This window comes from Rhamphochromis longiceps, linkage group LG14 (genome assembly GCF_057381845.1).
Source record: "Rhamphochromis longiceps isolate RC_006_pf linkage group LG14, R_longiceps_female_GT1.1, whole genome shotgun sequence".
In the NCBI taxonomy this organism is placed as follows: domain Eukaryota; kingdom Metazoa; phylum Chordata; class Actinopteri; order Cichliformes; family Cichlidae; genus Rhamphochromis; species Rhamphochromis longiceps.
In genome coordinates this window covers 35,628,700-35,651,786 of record NC_140570.1, presented here as the reverse complement: position 1 = coordinate 35,651,786, position 23,087 = coordinate 35,628,700, and the positions used below count along the sequence as shown (strand labels likewise).

The 23,087-nt window shown below is 40.7% G+C and overlaps 1 protein-coding gene across 7 annotated transcripts in view; it reads right to left on the bottom strand.

Annotated features, from left to right (window-relative positions):
• ryr1b (ryanodine receptor 1b (skeletal)) overlaps positions 1–19,622 on the bottom strand; it is a 63,891-nt gene extending 44,269 nt beyond the window's left edge. For all 7 annotated transcript variants that reach the window (XM_085429356.1, XM_085429358.1, XM_085429359.1 and 4 more), the window contains exons 1-12: positions 19,293–19,622; positions 6,669–6,788; positions 6,464–6,565; positions 3,221–3,295; positions 3,046–3,124; positions 2,698–2,810; positions 2,513–2,612; positions 2,328–2,424; positions 2,156–2,230; positions 1,844–2,000; positions 1,559–1,723; positions 61–182 (exon numbers count right to left, since the gene is read on the bottom strand). In XM_085429356.1, the coding sequence (XP_085285482.1) occupies positions 61–182; positions 1,559–1,723; positions 1,844–2,000; positions 2,156–2,230; positions 2,328–2,424; positions 2,513–2,612; positions 2,698–2,810; positions 3,046–3,124; positions 3,221–3,295; positions 6,464–6,565; positions 6,669–6,788; positions 19,293–19,340 (1,253 nt within the window). In that variant the 5' untranslated portion in view covers positions 19,341–19,622. The remainder of the gene's footprint in view (positions 1–60; positions 183–1,558; positions 1,724–1,843; positions 2,001–2,155; positions 2,231–2,327; positions 2,425–2,512; positions 2,613–2,697; positions 2,811–3,045; positions 3,125–3,220; positions 3,296–6,463; positions 6,566–6,668; positions 6,789–19,292) is intronic.
• Between the last annotated feature and the right edge of the window lie 3,465 nt (positions 19,623–23,087).

Here is a 23,087-nt window from a genome sequence, read left to right as displayed (position 1 = left end):
TGCATCCTGCTGCAAAAAAGAGTTTCCACTCATCCACATTTTGAAAACATATAAACTTACTTGATGAACTGCCTGAAGAGGCCTGTGGTGCTGTAAATCATTCGAGCAGCCTGTGACTCTTCAGTCTGAGAGCGGGACACAGTCAAGGCATCGTCCATATGGCCCTCTTGGTGCAGAATAACCTGGAAACATTATTTTCCATTGGTGGTACTTATGTAGGAAAAAAGATTTAAGAACCTTAAAAAGGTTTGCCATTATCAATATTTACTTATTTTCACATTAAACATTAAAGCACACAGATGCAGGTAAACAATACTAAAATCTGACAAATGTCTGGACTGCTGGCAAGCCAGCACCCGGACTCTTCCGCATTGATGGTGCTTTTCCAGATTACAAGCTGTGAATATGCAGTAAAGTAGCTCCATATCATCAAAGATCCAGCCTTTCTAACTGTGTGGTGATAACAAGAAAGATCTTCCACAAGCCAAATTAATCCAGATGTGGAATCCAGGTTTTACAAGAATTTTCACTTTTGATTCGTCCACAGAATAGTCTACCACTTTACCCCAGTCCATTTTAAATGGCCCAGAGAAGATGGAAGTGTTTTTGGATCATGTTCACATGTGGCTTCTTCTTCGTATAATAGATCTTTAACCTGATTTCTGGAAATGTTCCTGAGCTGAGCCTATGCACTGATTTCTATGGCAGAATCATGTCTGTTTTAATGCTGTGCTGTCCAAGGGCCCAAACAAAACAGTCATCCAATACTGATTTTTGGTTTTATCCAGTGTGCACAGATTTCTCCAAATTCTTGGGATCTTTTGATGATATTATGTACTGGGTGTTTGGTATGCAACGACCACAACTGAGAACAGGAAGGCAGCCCAGGGGGTAATTAGCACTGCCCAAAAAATCATTGGCTGCCCTCTCCCACCCCTGGAGGCCATTGCTAGATCCTCCTGTCTCAGGAAAACCAGGGCCATCACAGGTGACCCCTTGCACCCCGCACTCCACATGTTTGACATCACTACCCTCTAGACGCCTCAGGTCAATCAGGTCCCACACCTCTAGGCTCACAACAGTTGGTGTGGAGCACTCACAATTTCATTGCACATTTACAATGACAATAAATGGCTATTCTATTCTTTACATTCTATTCTGTGCTGAGGATGATGAAACATTCAATATATTCACAATTTTAAGTTTAGGAACGTTTTTTTGCAGATTGGTCATTCTGTATCTCTCTAAGATGCTCTTTGACCTGTTGTCAGTTAACATCAGTTGCAAAATGTTAATTTAGCTGTTTCTTTTTCAAAGTAATTACTTTTCCAACCTTTTGTTTTCCATCTGCCAAATCTTTTGAGGTGTGCTGTTATCATCAAATTCAAAATGAGCTCATATTGTTCTTAAAATAACTAGACATTTGACATGTTTTCTGTGTTCTACTGTGAATGAAATATTTTTATATTTGCTAATTATCATGCTTTTATTTATCTTTTACACAACTTTTTCAGAATTGGGTTTGTATCTCACTTTTATTCCCAGGATAGATCATTACCTTCCTTTTCATCATTCCCAAACGAGCAGCTTTAGCATCCAGGGCAGCATATGTGAGCCACAGGGCTGTAGACACATGCTGGACAAAGCACATGGACTCTCCATACTTAATCTCTGGAATGCCCATCCCCTCAACATCACGCTTCTGAGCCACCTCCACCTTCTCCTGCTCGGGGGGAGAAAAGGACAGTACGTGAGAAAAAAACTGAAGTCAATGAGAGAAGAAATCACGTATATTAACTATGACTATCCAAGTGCACTGAGAAATTCAAATTAAAATGTTGACCTTTGAAGCACGGAAGCAGAAAGCAGACAGTTTGGTGTTCGCCTTCTCGGGATCGACCACCAAGAGGCCCTTTTCCTCATCAAGACACAGGTACCGGCCCGTCGTGATGTGGCGAATACGAAAAGACTGTCCCCACTTCATGTGGCTACCACTCCAACTGCACAAAGTTAAAGAAAAAAACTATAAAGAAGCCAACTAAACTGTTTCATTCACTACTATATTTTGATTTTTGTTGCTCTTCCTTATTCTTACCTTACCCAGCAATTCAACCAACTAATGTGTGTCACATGACTCCCTTGAGGAGATAATCACCTGATTCTGAGGGGTTCCAGCCTCCACAGGGATCGAGCCTGACTGCACACAGTACCGCCTTCATAATGAGCCATCCTGTGGCAGAGTGGGCGCACACATACAGTATGTACATGGTATCACACTAACAAGAAGTTGTTCTACTAAGAGCAACTTAGCGTTCCTATATTCTCACCTGCGCTTTTCTTCTCCTTCCTCTGGTGTAGCGATGGCCAGACATTCGTCCATGTGGCCATGGAAAAGCCTGAGAACATGACCTCCTGTTAAATAACCTGTGTAAAGGAACAAACATCCATTCTGTGTTATGTTTATTTTTACAGGGACAGGGAAGAGACAGAGTTTTTTAAAGCAGGTTTGTACCCTCAGCTAGTTCACAGCCTGAACTAATTGGATTCATGTTCCAAAGAGTCTGCATGAAGGAAGCGTCCACCATGAGATCTCCACTGGCGTAGGACAGATGCTGGGGACAGAAGAGAAGAAGACGATTAAAAAAGACATACTGTGTATATGTTTCCATCATTGTGCAAAACAAGGAGCAGTCGTACCAGGTATCTCTCAGAGGACACACTGACAAGGATGAGGTCATCACCCACCCTGACCTTTTCACCTTCTGACCTTTGTTTAGAAGCTGGATGAATAGTCCACCAACATGCCTCACCTTCAACAAGAGTAAGAAAAAAACAGCTATTTCCAAAAATATAACAGATAACTTGTGTTTGGTAACAACATGCTGATACTGCACAATCACTGCTTATATCCTGTAGCCCAACAACAAAGTGGATATAAACTGCTGACTATTTTTGTCAGTAGCTTTCATGTTGGCAATAACAATAGCACCAGAGAATAATGAGATAATACCAGGCCTAAAATGTATTCTGCTGCATTTCCCTTACCGGTGGAATCCTCTTGTAAGCCTACATCGAAGGCCAGCTTGTCCGTGAGGGACCGAGATGTAGTCAAACAGCTCAGGTACTGGAGAGATTTTTATAGAGGACATGACTCCAATTAGAGCATTTGAGGACATCTTATACAGGTTTACATTTATTTCTTGCTCATTTCTAGCCTTACCATGCCTGAGTGGTGGTGTCTCAAAAGGATGGCATGACCATACAGTAAAGTGCGGTGACCTCCACCCTGGGACGACTGAGGTGAGAAAAAAAAATACTTAACGGGCCAAATCAACACAAGTGACTGTATACTTTAACAAACACATTGACCTGATGGGGGGAAACAACGACACATTTTTAAAGGTTCAAAGGTCAGAAGAAAAGATTAGAGGCTGGTTGAAACTTTCAATAACTGAAAATGAATGTACTAAAGATCTTTAAGCTCTATTCAGTTAAGCCTGTCCTTTATATTGTCCATTATATGTAGCAACTTTTGTTGAATTCATTGATCCTGTATATGGTGCATAGACTTTTCAGTCAAAGTACACATCCTATTAGGATCAATAATATGTATCTTGTCTTTCAGATGTGTTCAATTTATGTAAACAATATGTCTAGTTTAGTCACAAGTTTATATTAACCAATAGTGACCTGCCCAATTTATTTATTTAAACCCTAATGTCAGTCACCATAGGTTATAGTCTCAAACACAAGCGCAACATTTAACATTTAGGGGTGCTGACAGGAAGATAAGACTAAACCTTTATTAAGGGTTTAGCACCCATAATCCACTGAGATGAGTTAGGGGCAGGTATGTCAAGTGTTAGAATGATGCTAACAGCTCTAAACTGCATTAGCATTAGCACGAGGCTTGGTTAGGACAGGTGTTGTGTTGGCGATTGTGTTGTGGGCCTTATCCCCAAGTGCGTGTGTTAAGAAGGAGCTAGGCCTGTCCGCAGCTCTGGGGTGTCCAATTTCTCCATCCATCCCTGACATATGTTGGTGGGAACCTCTGCTGGGCTGCATGCCATTCTATTCTCATCCTCTTGTTCATCAGTAGGGAAGCCTGGCTCTTCCACATCTTTCAACTCCTGTGAAGCAGGAACTGTCTAGACTAGTCATAATGCAGCTAATAAAAGGCTTGAAATAGTTTCTCTTAAAGCTAGCTTAAGATCATTGCCTCAGCTGTATCAGCTTTCATTCACCTGTCTTATCAAAGATTCAACACTGTTTTTTTGTTTTTTTTGATGTGCTAACTGATATTTTGATTGTATACTAATCAAAATGGCCCATTGTAGTTAAATTGTGAAAAGCATACTTAACTGGTAATCATCTGAAAATGAAAAAAATACCAAAAACAACCAAAAGTTTCTCTTACAAAAACCTTCAAGGATCAGAATGCCTTGATAGTAAACCCAAGTGTGTACATTTATAGTGAATTAATCTTTTTTATCAATATGATAACATGTTGTGAATAAAAGGAGAACTGGGATGTGTTATAAAAATGGACCTGTTATGCTCATTTCCAGCTCTTCATTTTTATTGTTTGACTGCTAGAGTGGGCTCACACAGGGCTTTGGTTCAGCCCCTTTTCACCCACTGTTGTAGCTCCTCCACCTTTAAAGCCGCGCTCCCTTTAAGGCAGCTTTCTTCAGATTGTCTGGGTGGTTTTAACAGCATGTGGATGGGGCTTATGTGCTCTTTGCGAGAAGTGTCTGTTTGACATGACCATGTTAAGGATGTCTCCTCTTGCATCATACACATCTAAGTGTAGAAAAAACTCTGACAGACCAGATCCTGAGAATCCTGAGTGTTCTGTTTCCGGGGACTGTCTTTACATACGACCTTATTATTTGAATGTTTGGCCATGTTTAGTATGAGCATCCACAACTGAAGTATGAGGGGGGGAAAAAGAAAAGCATAACAGGTCAATTTTTAAGACTCACAAAGAACAATGATCTAAAACAAATGAGCAACATCAAGCAAGGTAAAATAATAATTATGATGAATGGGCTGCGTTTTGCACAAAATGCAAATGAGTGATGCCTTGTAGCTATGTCTCATATTGTGGGATAGATTGAAGTTTAATTATTAGAAAAAATGCTGTGCTCTATTCTTGCTTCAAAACTGTGGAAAAAAAATCTAATCTTTTCCTAAAACTTTACTTTTTTATGCTTAACAGTGCTGTTTTTAATAGCTCAGCACAGAGACAGTGGACTTGAACTCCACCAGCTGCTAAAAGCTATACACAGGTGTTCATGACAATCACCTACTTATGGTGAGAGCTTAACTGATACAAACCGAGATGTGTAAATGATACAGCACTACGTATTTCATTCACTAGGACACCCACTTGCCAACATGACAGGAACAAGGACAGTTGCCAGGTTGGTTGGGACACACATTACAGGAAATAACACACGTTAACAGACATACCCATTTGTCCAAATCGACTGCCTGCTTTGCAAAGAGCAAGAAGGGAAGGGGAGCGGGTATCAGATGGCAAGTAACAAAATCATAATAAAATAAACACCAAAAATAAGTCCATTGATGGTGGTTATGTAGGCTGAAGGAATTTGGTTCATAATATCTCCAACTGTGAACTTTTTAAATTCATTTTGAAAGCTCCATCTGTGATGGAGCAGAAAAATACCACCTACATATTAAGACAGGACTGGCACGCGCTACTAAACAGTCTGACCCACATAAACTGCAAATTTATTTCTCTCTGTCTAAAACAGAGACATGTCGAGGATCTCTCAGTCTCAGACTGGAAACAAAGTGTTCTGAACCAGGATGTTTTTAAGTACATACAGAACGATGTAGTCAACGGTTTCTTAATTCATAGCTGTTAGAAACAGCCAACTTTGCAATAAGGTATGAGGTAAAAATTATTTATCCGTATTAATGTTAGCTGTTGTGCATCAAGTAAAACAGACTGGAAATTGTTAGAGGGTTGCTGCATCTATTTTGTTGTTAAACTTGGCTGGGTACTTCTTGTTGACATGGTGGAAATAGAGTCAATTTCATATGCAGACTTTCAAAAGTGTTGTCGTTTTTCTTGCCATATAGGTTTGGCAGTAGTGGGAGACGACACAGAAAAGTTATGCTCAACAACTGCACACAACAAATTGCAAACACAATGACGTTAGCAATTCCAGCTGAATGTGACAACTTTTGTCTGGTGACAGTAAGATGGACAGTGACAGAGGCAGTAAAATTGCATCCAGAATATACACATTTTTGCATTCAGAGAGACCTTAAAAATCTTCATAACTAAGTATATTTCTTTAGTGTGCCTTTCATCAGTCGCATTCCTTTTAGCACTCCATGAATCTCTTACATTTATGAATCACCCTCTCAATATATTTCTATATATCCTCTACTAGTTTCATTATTTTATTATTTTAGTTATGACCCCCACCTCGGTCATCTCCACGGTGTTGGCCAGCATCTCCTGCAGAGCACGGACTGAGAGAGACTGCTCCAGAATGAAGGAACATATGGCCAGGTCTGGGGGCACATTCTGCAAATGCATAAACAATAGAGAGGTAAATTAAAGTTGTTCAAAAAACAAACAAGCAAGTGGATGCACAAGGGAAAGGGAGGAATGGGTAACAGAATCTCACCTGAGCGTTGGATGTGGTTTCAAGGAAGCAGAGACGGTTCCCGAAGCCCTCGCAGGAGAGACACAGTTTAATCTGTTCCTTCAGGACGGAGGCAGTGCACTGCAGAACTACCTGGTCATCCTGCACTCAGTAAACAAACAAACAAACTGTTATCGATATTTCTTATTCACTGTTCTTTTAATTTTAGGATGCATCATTTTACATGACTTATTCAACTACAGTTTTCTCTTACATGTTTGTTGCAGTTGTGCTTGCCAGGTTGTTTTTTTAGGTATTTCTTTTTTTATTAAAAACAATGTTTTCACTTGATATTGCAGGCATTCTGTTGTACAATGCTGACCTTTTATTGACTGAACTGAAATTCTCTGCAAGAAGTGCAAAAAAGGAAAACTTGTCTACAGCACATTTCAAATAGACACTTGCTGTAGAGTACACAGTGACTGAAGTAAAAATGACTAGTACACTTAGAGAAAAACCCTCTGATTTAGTATGTTTTATGACTTTACCACTAATTAATCTGTTGCTTTAAGTAGATAATCTATCACAGCGAATGCTAAACCTGCAATAATTTAGTGCACTTTGAAGCTATGAAACTATTGCATGAATAAATAACAACTTTTCAAATCAATCTTAGTTTAAATCCATCACCACAACAATAACATGACTAAAATAGGTAGATCTTATGTACACATTGAGAAATTTGAATTGTGAATGTGTAAAGGATTAATTGGATATGAGCTTTCAGCAGAATTTAAACAGCTCCTTTTAGTGAGGTATGGCACAATATTTAGATGTGCCTCTATTCCATGGGCAGAATGCTAACAGTGAGTAATTTGTTTGCTCCTCGTCAATGCCTGGACGCTGCAGAGACTGTTGTAAATACAGCAATAAACACCCCCTCGCATGTGAACCTCACACCTGACACTCAAAATTCTCAGCTGTTTCTTCTACTCAGTCATTATGTAAGTGGCTCCATCATTTAACCTGAATACTATCCCCTCTACAGCTCTGGACGGATCCCTGACTTTTCTCCCCTCTCGTCTAACAAGTAATGTATCATTCTGTCTTCTCATTTCTTGAAGTGCTCGCTGTCTCACCCTGGTGATTCTGCAGCTGTAATGTGTCATGACTTACTGTTAGAAAAATAGCAGGGCCTTTGAAGCGAGGTCAAAGGCAGGAAAGGATTTTGCAGATCTATGTTTATAGCTTAGCATATAACAGGAAAATGGAAAACGATGCAGAGCTGTGACCTCATAACATCTACTCATCTCTTATGCCCAGAGGCCTCGAGTATTTCTTTGGCTGAAAAGTGACCCCTCTTCCTTTGGCTGAGCTATCATCTATCATCTCCTCAGCCTAGAAATGTCTTCCCTGTCCTTTCCTTGCTTTGCCTGCTCTGCACTTCAGAAAAGTGGAGCAATGTGTCCTCTCTCTTTCACTGCAGACATGAGCAACAGCACTCAATGCAAGTCAAGAGTTACTAAAACTGCACAGGGCTCGCACAGTTTTTTTTAACCTGACTTTTAAACCTCAGAAGTATCAGGAAACAAAATTGGATTTGGAAGATTTTTTTTTGTCTCCCTTGTGCAACAACAATATCTACCCACACAGCACCAAGCTGAGATTCAGACCAGTACCTGCACGCACTACAATGACATGCATCTTTATCGACTCAGTATACCTGTTCTAAAGCCAGCATTACAGAACGACAATAAGGCTACACCTCAGGCCCTCCAAGGTTTGGAGGCCTATCTCCACCCACCACCACTTCCCCTGCCGGTGGCGGACTCCCTCAGGTGTCGGTGTGTTGGTGGTTCTTTGTGTCTGGGGGTGGGCGTCCGGGTACACACCGGCTCACTCCTTGGCGGCCGCTTGTCGGGGCCTGGGGCCTGGGGCTCGCTCGGGCCCCCTTTGGAGGTGGGGTGCCCCCGGCCTCTCGGCCTGGGGCTCGGTCACTCAGGCGCAGCTGGGGGCCGGCGGAGCTCACGGGCGCGTCACTGCAACTCCCCCTGACTTCTGCTCCGCGGCTGCTGGGCGAGCCCTCATCTGGGACTCTCCTCAGCTTTTACTGGAATAGTGGCGCGGCTGCCCCTCTGTTGGTCTTCCATGGTCTCTTGTGTTCTGGGGGCCTCTGGATATCTGGAGTTTTGATCTCCTCCATACCCGCTTCACACCCTGGAGGACGGGGCTGTGGCCCCCCCACACTCCCTAGCAGATCATTACATGGAGAAACCTTTGGAATGCAAGCATGCTGATCCACACAGGTATGCACACATGGGTATTCACAGACGCGGACTAAAGCTTTCTTGGCTGCTACCTCAAAGCACACTGTGCGCTGTCTATCTTGCGTGCTGCACAATATCGTTTATTATTTAGTAAATATTGATATCTATGACTAGCTAGTTTATTGTGATGGTGCTTTGTTTTCTCTATTATTATGTTACTCTTTGTTGTTTGCTGTCTCCTCTGTTTGTTTTTTTTGTTTGTTTGTTTTTTTTCTCCATACAGGTGACCCAGGAGTTCTTTTTTTTTTTTTCTCTCTCTCTTCCCCCCCCTTCTCACCATCTCTTCTCCCCTTTGGTTTTCTTTCTTTCTCTCCCCCTCTTTCTCTCATTCATTCCCCCTGTCCTATTTATTAAAAAAAAAAAAAAAAAATGACAAAGGATGAACTGAAGCTCTGCCATCACGTAATGTCGCATACTGCTGTTTCTGATGTCATTTAAAAAAAAAAAAAAAAAAAAAAAAAATAAGGCTACAAGGTCTAAACAGCTCTAAGTCAGGGTTAAACTGTCTAAAGCGATCATGTTTTGAGGCCAGTGCACAAATACTCAAACCTCATTAAGCAGATAGGGCTGACCTAATAAGAGTCTGAAAGTTACCAAGTGGTTTACTGTTGAGTGATCAGGTGGCAACCATACACACTGTATGTCCTACAATTATACAGCAGTCCTGCTCATTGGCTTCTAATCTATTTCAACAGCCGCTGCCCCACATGGTAGACAAACACAGCTTCTACCTCTGCAGTCATGATCTAAAAAAAAACAGGATTTTCTAGAGGACTGCAAGGACTAAAGTTTGTATAGAAAGAATACTTTTTTTGTTTTCTTTATCAGTTTTTCAATTTGTGTTATTTTTTGTGCGTTAGTATTTTGTGAACATGTTCTTGAAAGTGGTTAATGATGATTATTAGCTAATATTTGGGACTTTGGAACAGAATAAACACCAAAGCCCCGCCACACTGTGGAAAAGTCATTTGTGACACAGTGAAGATAAGAAACCAACTTTCCCCAACATTTATAATACTCCTAAGTCAAATGTATCAGCAGCTACAGAGCAGTGTCCTTCCAGAAGTCACACAGTGTGAATCACTTCCAATTTGACCACGTGAAAAGCTGACACACAAACCCACAGGCTTAGCTCACACAGTTATTAATAGAGGCAGCTTTAAGGATTTGGAAGATGTGCACCTGACAGTTAATTGTACACCAACCACAACTTCTGATTATTTGTTCATCTGTTGTGACCATATCTGATGGGACCAAGACAGCTAGGATTCACTGAGTGGAAGTCAGGATGTCATGATTATTACTCATCTGACCCACTGAACTTATACCTGAGCCACATAAAAACATAAAACACATTTAATGCCTCATGCAAATGCTGCTTGTAAGGCTACAGCCAAACCATGTTAGGACTTGGCAGCTGAAGTATCAGGATATGCAGGTTAAAAGGAGAAGTTAAGACAAACGGAACGAAAATAGTAGACAGACAAACAAACAAACCAACTAGTGAGCATTAATAGCACCAACAGAAGTATGTATTGCACCAGAGATTTACAGCCATAAATGGTAAATGGTAAATGGCCTGTATTTGTATAGCGCTTTTCTAGTCCCTAAGGACCCCAAAGCGCTTTACACAACCTGTCATCCACCCATTCACACACACATTCACACACTGGTGATGGCAAGCTACAATGTAGCCACAGCCACCCTGGGGCGCACTGACAGAGGCGAGGCTGCCGGACACTGGCGCCACCGGGCCCTCTGACCACCACCAGTAGGCAACGGGTGAAGTGTCTTGCCCAAGGACACAACGACCAAGACTGTCCAAGCCGGGGCTCGAACCGATAGTGAAAGCAGACACCTTTGTATATTCTCTAGGGCCCTCTAATGGTGCACATGCAGACAGAGGATAGCCAAGGATTCCCCAGAAAAGCAGGCATGGTGCCCGCGGCAGACAGGAAGTAAACAAGCAAACAGATGCAAAATGGTGAGTGATATTTTCTCCCTCTAATCCTTTCATGATCTCCTAAACTAAGAGATTAGCCACAATCAGGGAACCAGGTGTAATAGAACATCTGTGAACAAAGCTGGGAAAAATATTGCTGTGGCCGCGGCGGTGCGTCACTGTTTGGTTTGTTTGGTTTGTGGACAGTGACTGTTTATAGAGGATGTTCTTAAATTACAGCTGGGGCAACAGCATCTTTGACACACCGCAGGTCCCCAAGTGTAAGATATAGGCCTAGTTTATCTGGGATTTAACAGTTTATGGGTTATTTGGGACATCTTTACACCGGTATGTCCGATACAATGACGTCAACACTTGCAACAAAGTTACACTTCTAACTGCTGGTAAATTGACCATTTTCCACTAGCAGGTGATCAGCTTTAATTCAGCACAAAGGGACTGTGAGACAGGAACAAGTGGGTTTATAGACACGTTTATAAAAAAAAAACTTCTTTTTATACTGAATTCTAGTTATATATTTAGAAATTACACTCACACACTCATCCAACTGAGTCAAGTGGTTTCTCACATCAGAATCAGCAGCTCAGCAGCAACAAACTAGTTCTGCCTTTTATGCTACACAGCTACATCTATGCTACTGAAAACCTGTCCTTTAATCGAATCATTAGCAAACAGATAACATATTCATTCTTTCTTTATGGCTCTAGATTTCTGTCCAATGCTCCCATTTAACTGTGCTGATGCAGGACACCCCAGGCTATTGATTATATTCCTGTAGACATAAAAAGAGTGAGGGACAGCACATTACTCAATATGTGGGTGGAGGAGAGGAACAGTTCAATAAGCCAGAGGGGAGAATAGTGATGGGGTTTCCCTTTGAATACTGGGAGAGACCATGCAGGTGCACAATCAGCATCCTTCGTCACAGCTGTCTAACAGAGGGGTAGTAGAACTCACAGGGTTTTAAATTAAATTAAAGCTTCCAAACATCCTTCTCCTGTTCTCCCTGACTTTTATTGCACATTTCACTCAAAGTTTAAAGTTTCACTCTTTATTCTCATTCTTTTATACAAAGTTTCATACTTTGTACAATACTACAATGAAATTGTAGTAGTATTTTTACACATCGGTGCTAAAGAAACACATACTACTATTATATGTAGTATGTGTTACTATATATAAAATTATATATAAAATCAAATATTCAATATGTATATTTATATTCTGATGTATAAGCAGTTATGTCTTTAAACTCTTGAATTTAGACTTAAAAAAGGACGAAATCTTTATTTTTCCAATATCTTCTCAGGTCTGTGAAAGCTGAGGATGTGAAATCAATCATCGAGTCTGCCAGCTGTGTTAGGCTGCATACAGTGCTCACCAGATAAAAACCCTATAATTTACCATAACACCTCTGAAACCATGTCATAGCATCAGTTGCACTTTTTTCTGGGATTAACTGTAAGTGGGTTAAAAAAATATTTAAGTGCATTTTTTGGAAGTATCTGGATTTATGGGATTCTTCTCCACAGCATAATATCATTAGGAGGCATCTGACCTAAACTCAATCTGCAGCATGTGAAACTGCAGCCCCAGACCTGCAAGCAGATTAATTAAGAACTTTCTTCAGCAGCAAGAATAAGAAAAACACTCTATTAACAGATGGTATAGCCCCCACAGAGCCCTGATCTGAGTCATTGTGCACTTACATGAAGACACAGAACCAAATGAGAGTGGCCAAATCTACAGAAGAGCTGTGGCAAGTAATCCATTATGGTTTGGCTCATCCTACTTTGTACCTTCTTTGAAAAACTGTGTGAATTTTAGAAAAATTTTCAAATCTCAATTTGTCGTTAAACAGCTCAACAGAAGTTTCTTTTCTTTTTCTCTTACTGCTAATGGTACATATAACTCCTCTAACTATATTACGGTGTTAATACTTGTATGACACTCGATAGTGAAACGTCATAAACGTCATTCAACACTGATTGAAAAGATTCAGAGAAAGTCATGCACACATTACAATATCTACTTAAATGCGAAGCTTCTTTCCCTTTCAGTTAGCACCACATTAGAGCAAATTTAAATCCTCCCTAGGTGAATTGGAAATACCAAAAAATGTTTCCATCTGCTAAAGTGAGAGGCTTCCTCCTCTGAGCTGTTTTTTGTATTTGCAGCATTAGAGAAAAGCATATTGGCTGACAGTGGGATACTAAGCATTAAACCCATTTTTACACAACTGCAGAGTAAATATTACAGGTCAGAAGAGAAATGACAGGAAAAATAAGAAACTTCCTATTGATGCAGTGATCTAAGGAGTAATTACAATGCTGTAAATGTATGTGTCTGCTTTAGGTGAGATATCTAATGTGGAATGATGACTTGGTTTTGCAGATAGCTCATAAAGAATGAAAGTTAGCTGAGATAGGCAAAGAACAAAGGCAGGGAAGCTGTTATGCTACATTAAACTATTGCAGATAAATCTTTCATAATAGACGGGACGCAATGTTGTGAACATTAAGAGCTTTCTCTTTTATTCTTACTAATTTTCTCTAAGCTATTTGTTTCAATGTGCATTTCTCACCCGTTTTATTCTCTCTGTCCTTTCATCCCTTTCCTTCTTTCTCCGTTACCTCTACCAACCCTGCTCTGGGCCTTCCCCTTCCACTCCACTCCTATTTTAGTTGGCTGCACCTGTCACTATCCCATTCCCTCCTTCTGCTGACCAGCAGATACTTGGAGGTCTTACTTGAAGAAAGAGCCAAAAGAGATTCTCTTGCTCACAGGCAAGATACTGAACACATAGGAAACTAGCAGACATCTTCTGCTACTGAAGAACATAAAGAAGAAGGAAAACAAACCTAAACTAATGTTACAAAAAAGCAGTTTATATTAGAGCTACTGGAGATGTTAGTTTAGATGACAGGCAGTAATTAATCATTGCAAATTCTCTAAAAGCTTAGTGGGTTGCACATTTAGAAAACACAACTTAGCTAAAGCTGTGTTAACTCTCAAATCCAGTGCTCAGGAAGATCTAAGTTGAATTTTAAATAAAAGTTTTGAAAGCCCACACAGGCTTTATTTTCATCCAGGTTAGAAAAACAGCTACAAACTACCAGAAATGACGCTAAACTGCCTCTGCCCTTTGAAAGATGATAATCCTGACAGACATTAGCAAATGAATGGAAAGCAATTTTATATAAATCAGTTATTTTAGCTGGCCTAAATCCATGTTCCATTCTTCAAAAAAGTTCATTTGCTTTAAGTCTATGCAAAATATTTTGCTGATCAGCAAGCCAATGTAAGACAGATGTGAAATTTTGAAGTTACACGCAGCATTAAGAGTCACAGCACAGCAAGATGACAAGACAAGTGTTACATGTTAAAAATGAACATACAGCAAAATACCCAAAAATACAAGGACTGAAAAGACAAAAACACTAAACATTTGCACACCATGTTTCTATGTTCCATTCATTTCTATAAGATATTCAATGACAGAATTAATGTAATCTATCACAATGACACTGGTTCTACAATGTTTTCCTGTTAAAATGGGTTATGTTGTTAAACTGTGATACAGTGCTAGACAATGATGACGTAACAACTCATAAATGCAGATTCAGCTTTGATGTGTGCGTTATGAATACAGTCTCTAACAGCATGTGTCTGATTATTGAGTTTTATACCATGAACTAGAATATATCCATGACTGTATATGAAGTATTAGGAGTGTTCGGTTTATTTGTTTACCAGCTACAGAACAGTAGAAGACATTATTTTTGTTTTTTGGTTAAATACAGGCTGTATGATAACAACTGGAATGAGGCATAGCAATGCCAAAACAAGTTGTGTTTGCCTTAAGTTTGTAAGTATTTAACTCTTTACAGTTCCCCTCACTTCACTTTGTTTGGACTATTTAAGTGTAAACAAACACACACAAGCATAACAAGACAGTTGTGTCACTTTGCAACGCTTGTACAGAACCCCCCACACCCCTATGTCTGTCTCGTGCCCAAGAGCAAAGCGGACCACCTGTTTATTGTGTAAACTGCTGTGACCAAAGCAGGCAGAATGACAGGTGCTGGGTGTGTGTGTGTGTGTGTGTGTGTGTGTGTGTGTGTGTGTGTGTGTGTGTGTGTGTGTGTGTGTGTGTGTGTGTGTGTGTGTGAGAGAGAGCAGCTTTATATGTGTTGCTATTCCAATGTGGATGTGGTTATCTCCTAGGCTCAGCACTTCTAAAGCGGTGTTTTGCTTGCACTCTCCCTATCCCCATTACCCCGTCTGTCATCTGCTGTCAGTACAATATCTGCTGCTACTGTAGCTCACAGATGTGCTCAGTGTATGTGTGTGTGTTAGAAAAGAGAGAGAGATATCAAAGGAGAAGGGACACAGTCGTTCAGGGTGAAATATGGAGACTCCGTATCTCAGTACAGTTATACAGGAACACCATCAAACAAAATATGTATCAACAGTTTTGGCCTTCCTCAGTCAGCCTCATCTCATCTGCAGATGAGTAACCCCCCCCCCCCCCCCCCCCCCCACCCCACCCCCATGACCCTGGCTTGAATAAGCTGAGGAAAATAGATGGATGAATAAAAAGGAAAATTATAAAGATAAAAACAAAGGCCTTGATTTTATAGTTACAATCTATTGTTTTTTTTTCCCAACAATATCTTTATTTTTATTTTTTTTTACATTTTAATGACTTACAAAACAATCTATTGTTTTAGAGGATTTCTTAACTCTCTCCTTTTACCCAGCAAAATACCAATTCAGTGTTCACTGCAAACATAATTCAACAGCCCATAGTGTTCTGGTTTAAAGGCGATATTCAGGCCTGTATTGACCGTAAATGTCATAACTGTCAAAACAATGTACAGTGTCTCTGTTCGCTTGATGCACAGAGAAAGACACCCATGTCTACACATGTACACATACCACTTCTCCCAAAGGATGCTGGCAAATAGGACACTGGCTCCTCTGGTTTCTCCCTCCTGAACGTGTGCACTTATAGTGGCACACTATAAAAAGAAACTGCTGTTATAGACTGGAACTCGACTGCCCCTTAAACTCACTTGCTTGTGTGCTTTAAAATGGCAAATGTGGCATCGTGAAACAGTGACACAGCTTTTAGTTTCACCAACAGAGAAACAGCACCGCTGTCTGGGATCTTTCACGTTTATGTGAGACATCAGTGCAGGCTGTGGCTACCACTGAAGAGAAAAGAAAAGTCTGCTAGCTACTGCAAGTAAAGACAGTCTCTGCTCTGACAGTAAATGCGGGGGCTGAAGTGCTTGCACATTTTTTAGGGGGCAGGCTGAGTACGAGATACCTGTAGTTCACCGAAGGGCATCCACTTTGTTTGAGTGGAGACCGATTTTAAATAACCTGCTACTGCAGAGCAGGTGGAAAGGCTAAGCTCACTTCTGAATGTACAACTATTCAAGCCACACTGCGATCAGTCACCGCTGTATGAGTCACAGGCCAGGGCTGTATTACAAGAACACCATAAACCAGAACCAAATAGAGAAGGACTGCTGAGTAATCTATAAGTGGCTTTTCGTGATGTAAAAACAGTCACTGGAGATGTGCTGAAGTGTTCCCCGTGTCCCACACTGAACAGCATTTACAATTTAACGGATCTCATCTTGTCTTCTTTTCCTCCCTCACTATTAAACATCCCCCACCCCTAACCCCCAAATCACTAAATGCAGCACTAAATGCATTGCCTTACGCTAAAACTCCCACGGCTTTTCTTGTTACTTGGAGGATTCCCAGCAGGGGTGAAAAACAATAGAGTAACAGAGAAAATGATAAAAACAAAGGGACCAATGAGATTACAATGCTTTTTCTTTCAGCTGCTTTAATAAACAAACAACAAAAGGGTTCAGTGATTTCCACAGGGGAGTAGGGAAGTCCAAATTATGACTTGTAGTCCCGATGATGGACATGAGGGGGCATTTGAACTTTATAAAATTAGGACCTTGAATAAAAGAGAAAAAAACACCGGCAGTCAAGTTAACCGTAACTGCATATAACACATTACTTGTGAGTCCCAAAATTTTACTTCTATGACCTACAGGCATTAGTAAGATATAACTTATGCTTTACTTGAACTAATATCTTAAACAGCTAGCTCATAACGAAAATAATTACCTGCATTTCTCTTAACTTTAAAGGTTGACTTTGCTTATTTGCCTGAAATTGTTTTACAGAAGTATTTTCTAGGTATAAGCCAAAACCCTGAGCTCAAAAGAAAGCCTTGACGTGCAGGCTATGAACCTTCATGTCTCATTACATAACGGCAAAAAGATAACATTGGACATAGCTACAATCTGCTGCCCAGCTGGTCCAGGTGAGTTAAAACCTCCTCTGTGCTCTCTCTTCATTTTCTTCACACCTCCCACTTCCAACATAACCAAGGGAACTACCCCAACAGAGTGAGACAGCTGACTCACACAATGCCTCCCATGTATTTAAAAGAGTAATAACCAGAAACATTTGGTGGATGCTTTAATCCAAAGGCCTAACAGCGCCATGAGCACCAACATTTTTAGTACTGTATTCCTGCAAAAAATGTCGACAGAACCTCTGACCCTGACACTGTTAGTGTCAAAGATAAACCCATTGAAGTCCACAAGACATTAATAATTCAAAGAGAGCTACACTATTTATTTTTCTTTTGAAGTGTTGGTGTTCTATAGTTTCATCCTAACTGATCCTCTTGGACCAAATGACAAACCTGCTGAAGGCATTCAAAGTGTGGCTTGCAATTCATTTGTAAGTTTCTTAAGATAGAAAAAAACATTTTTTTGAGACAGCAACAGCTGTGTTACTCTGTAATTCTTGTGGTTATTGTGAGCTGGCTTCACAAGCTTGAAATGAATCCTGTCCATCAATAATTTGCTTTTGGTTGTTCTGTATGCCTCTGTCTACGCTCTTTTATACTTGTACTTGCACTTTGGTATTCACATCGAAACAGATTCAGTGTCACTTAGGTAAACATTTCAGCAATGATAGCAATTACACAAACTAGCAGAAACACATTTCACTGCAGTGTTTTTGTTAAAGCTGTTTGCAAAGGAAAACCAAGTGAAACACTTTGATAGCTCACACAAGCGTCTGGAAACAGTCTGCTCAAAAGTCAGTATTACTTTTCACTGACACATAATATATGTGTCAGTGAAAATAATATACGATATCTAAATGAATTTTTCGAAGGAATTATTACGTTTCACACAGGCAAAGATATAACGAGAAGAATTAACAATAGGTTCCCTGCACTGAGCATTAATTGGGAGTTCAGGAAACATATTTCATCTAATTTATGATTGTAGGGGTTGGAGTTTATCCCAGCTGACATAAAGTAAAAGGAAAGGGGTTGGGAAACATTTTGCCCAGATCTCTTGTAGGTCCTAATATAAATTGGTAAGTTTTAGGTTGCAGTGATAGAAGCAGTGTGGATTCAAATAAAAAACAGTGATCAATACAGACATCTAGACCAGTTTCATTGAGTGTTTTCTCACATATTGTGGTTATAAAGACCTATTTTGCCTTCTCAGCTGGTGCAGATGGTTCTGGGGGGTCTTCTCCTACAGGTTTTAAACTGTGAAGTGGCTATCGCAACACTCTGTCTGTTTGCGTCACTAAGGAAGATGTATAGCTTTTGGGCAGCTGTCCCCTGCAAACTCTGGCTAGCTTGTTGCTCTGCCTTCTCACCCCACTCTGACAGGCTCTACTTTCCTTAGATATAAATAGATAACGATGCTAACAGATGCACCAGCCCCTGTCTATCTATCTGTGCTCACACACACATATGCACACATACTCTGTTACCACCTATTCTTAAATCTAGAAGATTATGAAGATAATTTAAAAGAGATTATGCAAGACAATATGCGGTGCATTGTGGAAAGATCTAAATATGACTGAGTAATGTATTTCTGAGCTCTTACGAAACTGAAATAATCAATTATTAGGTTTAAAGAGATCAACTAATAAGCAGGTCATGGCACAATGAGGGCGGCGTAAAAATAGTCAACTATATACAGAAGCGGGACTTGGCTCTGTGAACTGCAACTACAAAATCTGAGTTTTAAAAAATTCGATGCCAGGAGAGCAAAAGGGATACAAGTGAAGAAACCATTCGTCCAGGAAACACTGAAAGCGCCATGAAACTGATGATGGAATATGAGGACTGGTTGAAAGTTAAATCAAATGATTTTCCTACATAAAAAAAATAGTTTTGTTTCTCTTCTCACTTCTTTTCTTTAATAACTCGTGACTTCACTCTCCATCCACTAATCTCTAGAACTCGTCTACAAACAGATGGGCAGGTTAGTCCTTCACAATAGGAAAGTAAGTAGGACTTACCGTTCGCAGGAACTGAATCTCCTCCTCTCCCTCTCCCCCTTCTGCCATCTTTCACCGAGGGTTATTCGCAGCTCCTCAGGAGAAAACAGAAAACCCTTCAGTTTTCTCCCGTCAGGATTTGGCTTTGCTATGTCCCTCCCTCTTTTAGTTTCCTCGTTCCTGTACCCCTCTTTCTCTTTCGCACTCTGCCTCAGTGTCTCTCACTCTCCGTGCTAGTGTGTGTGGGTGTACTGGAGGACAGCATGCGTCCTGTGCTCTCACGGTGTTGTGAGAGAGTGACAAGGAGGCAAGGCTCTCCCCGGCTTCTCTCTCCTCTTTGGATCATATCCCCAACAGCAGATGAGAGTAGGAGGGATGGAGGGTGGATGAGGGAGGGGCAGGCACCTTGTTACACATTTACACCGTTCACATCCAGCCGTGGCGCCATGTTTGTAGAAGTGGGCCACTCCTTCACACAGGCTGCCCCCCTCCATCACCCTCCCCTTCTTCCACATGTCTGAGGCTATAAAAGGAAAGAGGGGTGAGGACTAGCCTTTGGGGAGCGTGCAATAAGAGCACACAAAAGCACACCTCAGCTCTTCAAAGTGAGTAAGTTACTGTAGCTGTACTGGAGCACTGTAACAAAAAAATAATTTCCCCCAGGGATCAATAAAGTATTCTGATTCTGATAGCTGCTCTTCACAAGAAAACCATTTGGGATAAATAGTGTATCAGTATATTAACATCATACTAGATCTTCTGGGCCCAACATGAGCTATTTGGAAATTCAGATATCTGCATCACTTGACGAGCAGGTTGCATTAGTTCTTTGTTTTATGTTTGAAGTATTGCAAGTCACACTTACAAGAAATTTGCTATATTATTTACCATATATGGCTCATTATTCGTTTTAGTGCTGATTGATCTTTTAATCAAAATGAACTTATATACAACAATAGCTAAGTTAGACACCAAACATCTTTAGTCATAAAGCTCATCTGTGTGTTTTGATCAGAATTTGCAATTTGGAAGCTACTTTCAGCTGTTCCTTTATTGGTAAATGGCCTGTATTTGTATAGCTTTACTAGTCCCTAAGGACCCCAAAGCGCTTTACACATCCAGTCATCCACACACTGGTGATGGCAAGCTACATTGTAGCCACAGCCACCCTGGGGCGCACTGACAGAGGCGAGGCTGCCGGACACTGGCGCCACCGGGCCCTCTGACCACCACCAGTCGGTGGTTGCCCAAGGACACAACGACCGAGACTGTCTAAGCCAGGGCTCGAACCGGCAACCTCCCGATTACAAGGCGACCTCCCAACCCTTGAGCCACGATCGCCCCATTAGGGCGATCCCCCCAAGAGCCACAATTGTAGCACTGCATGTTTGATCTGGCAGATTTTTATGCCAGATGATCTTCCTGACACAACCCTAAAGGACTTTGTAGCTCTACTCAAAATATTTAACTTGTTAGACAAATAACTAAACCACTACGGTTCATAACTTTCCCAACACAGTCCAACTTTGACTATACAAAAAAAAACTCTGACAGGATGCAATGTTTTCATTTTATTTTTTTTAAACGTGGCCTTGAAATGAAATGGCAGAAAACATAATAAATACTTCATAGCCCACATTTATGCTGAGAAGTTGTGTCATCACATCGCTTGTGTTCTTTAAACAATAGTTGAAGAGAGAAAACTGATCTGTTACAAAGAACTGGTTTAGATTCTTGCCTGACATGCAGGTGTTGTTGAGTGACTCGTTGTTGATCAAGGATTATTTTCACCACTATACTACAGGAATTGTATATTATATAACTCTCATCCTTGTAAGTAAGTAATCAAGTAATCTGTTGGATCAAAGTACAGCTCAACTTACAGCTTGGCACTTTCAGTGTGGTGGACACCACTGAAGCTGTCTTACAGCCCAATTGATAACTGAACGAGACACTCTGCACAGATATTTTGTCTGGCTTTTAATTAGCTCTTTGATCTTTTACACTCTTCCATAAAATTACAGTTTTATGCTTCAGTGGTAAAGTAGCAACCTTCCTACTTCCCCTAAGAATAGTGATTCATTACCAGCCTATTATTTTGAGTTTCCCTGTCACTTATCTGAAGCAATACCTCTATCAACAGCCTCTAGATGGTTTTAGTGCTGCCTGGGTTTAACATTTAAGAGATGAACTCAGCAGTGACTGGGGAAGAATCCAGCAGGTAAAATCATAATGAAATTGACTCAGTGATGAACAACACATTCATTTCCACCGTAAATTAATCTATTATTCATTTACTCTGTAAAACAATTGGCAACGTTGGTCGTGAAATATAAGGATTTGTTGCTTTTTATGTTTAATATCACTTCATTATCATTGGGTCCTGAACTGTTGACTGATCAGACTGGTTGAATTTAACAATCAGTGTGAACAGTACTATAGGTGTAAGGACAATTGATATTTTTTATTTGTTTTAATTTTTATATCTTATTTCAGGGATCTTATAATTCATTGAAAAGCAAAGAAATAGCAGTTTAGCTTGGAAAAAAATGCATTGCATCTAGACACAATGTTGTCAGCTGGCTCTACTGTGAATCAACTATGTAGGCCTCCCAAAAATATTTTTTGCATGGCATAAGCTTTCCCCTTGAAAAGCCATCTTTTCAGAAAATCAACAGTTGCTTTTGATTGAAACAGTGGATCTGCAGGAGCGTCCGTGTCACACCCCTCCTGACAGGCAGAAGGGATGCACCAGACAATAAATCTGGAAGTCTGAGTGCTGGGGGGGAGAAAAGCACATCACACTCTCACAGCAACGGTGACCAGCCTTCAGACACTGTGCTCATGCACACATCCCTACCTCCCCTGTCTCCATCTGGCATCCTTGAGCATGCTTTCTTTCTCATCCATCTCCCACTGCAACCGCAGCTGGCAGCGGAAAAGCTGTTTCAGGACGCTGCTCGCCGGGACACAACTCCTTTCAGCGGATAACGGAGAGCAGGAGGAAAAGAGGCGGTGAAGAAGGCGATACGCCACTGAGGCGGAACTAACATGAATTCTGGGAATATGAGTCTCGATTCAGAAGTAACCTGCTGACTCCCGTTTTCTGCCAACTCACGAATCGTGCTGGCTTTATGTGCAGTTGCTGCAGTACGCCTGAAGGAGGCAATATAATACAGAGAACTGATGGGAAAAGGCTTTACAGGTGTCTCTCAAGCGAAATAATTAATTAACGATATATATTAGAGGTCATGACAGTATTACAGTCAAAATAAGATAGGTGTTGTTTAAAGGAATTGATTAATTAACTCAGATGGAGTTATTTTACTGTTTTATTGAAACCTGGTTCAAGCAAAGGGAGGAATCCCCTGCAAACATGTGATGTAATGAAACTTTCAGCTCTTCCACGTAACAGGACGGCTGCTCCGTAGACTGTAAGCATCACGTTTGGTGGTTTTGCTGCGAATTTTCAAAATATGTACTTTGCATACATAATAGATACAAAAAAAAACATATAGAAATATACGCAGTGGTTACGACAAAAGTCTTATGGGGGCTTTAAAACTCAGGTAACGCTGCAGGTAACGTGGGCGTGCCAGCGTGTTGAGTTATAGTAAAATGGCACTAGCTGTTCTTTTGTCCAATGTTCTTCACCAGCTGAGTGGCGCTTCCTGTTTTAAAGAAGCATTGCTTAAGATTACAGTAAGTTTACCACATTGTCCGGAAATGGCGTGTTGTGTCTTTCTGCAACATGTGCATGTACGCCCCTGGAGATCTTCAATAATCTAACTTCTCAGCGAAATCCAAGTGCATGTT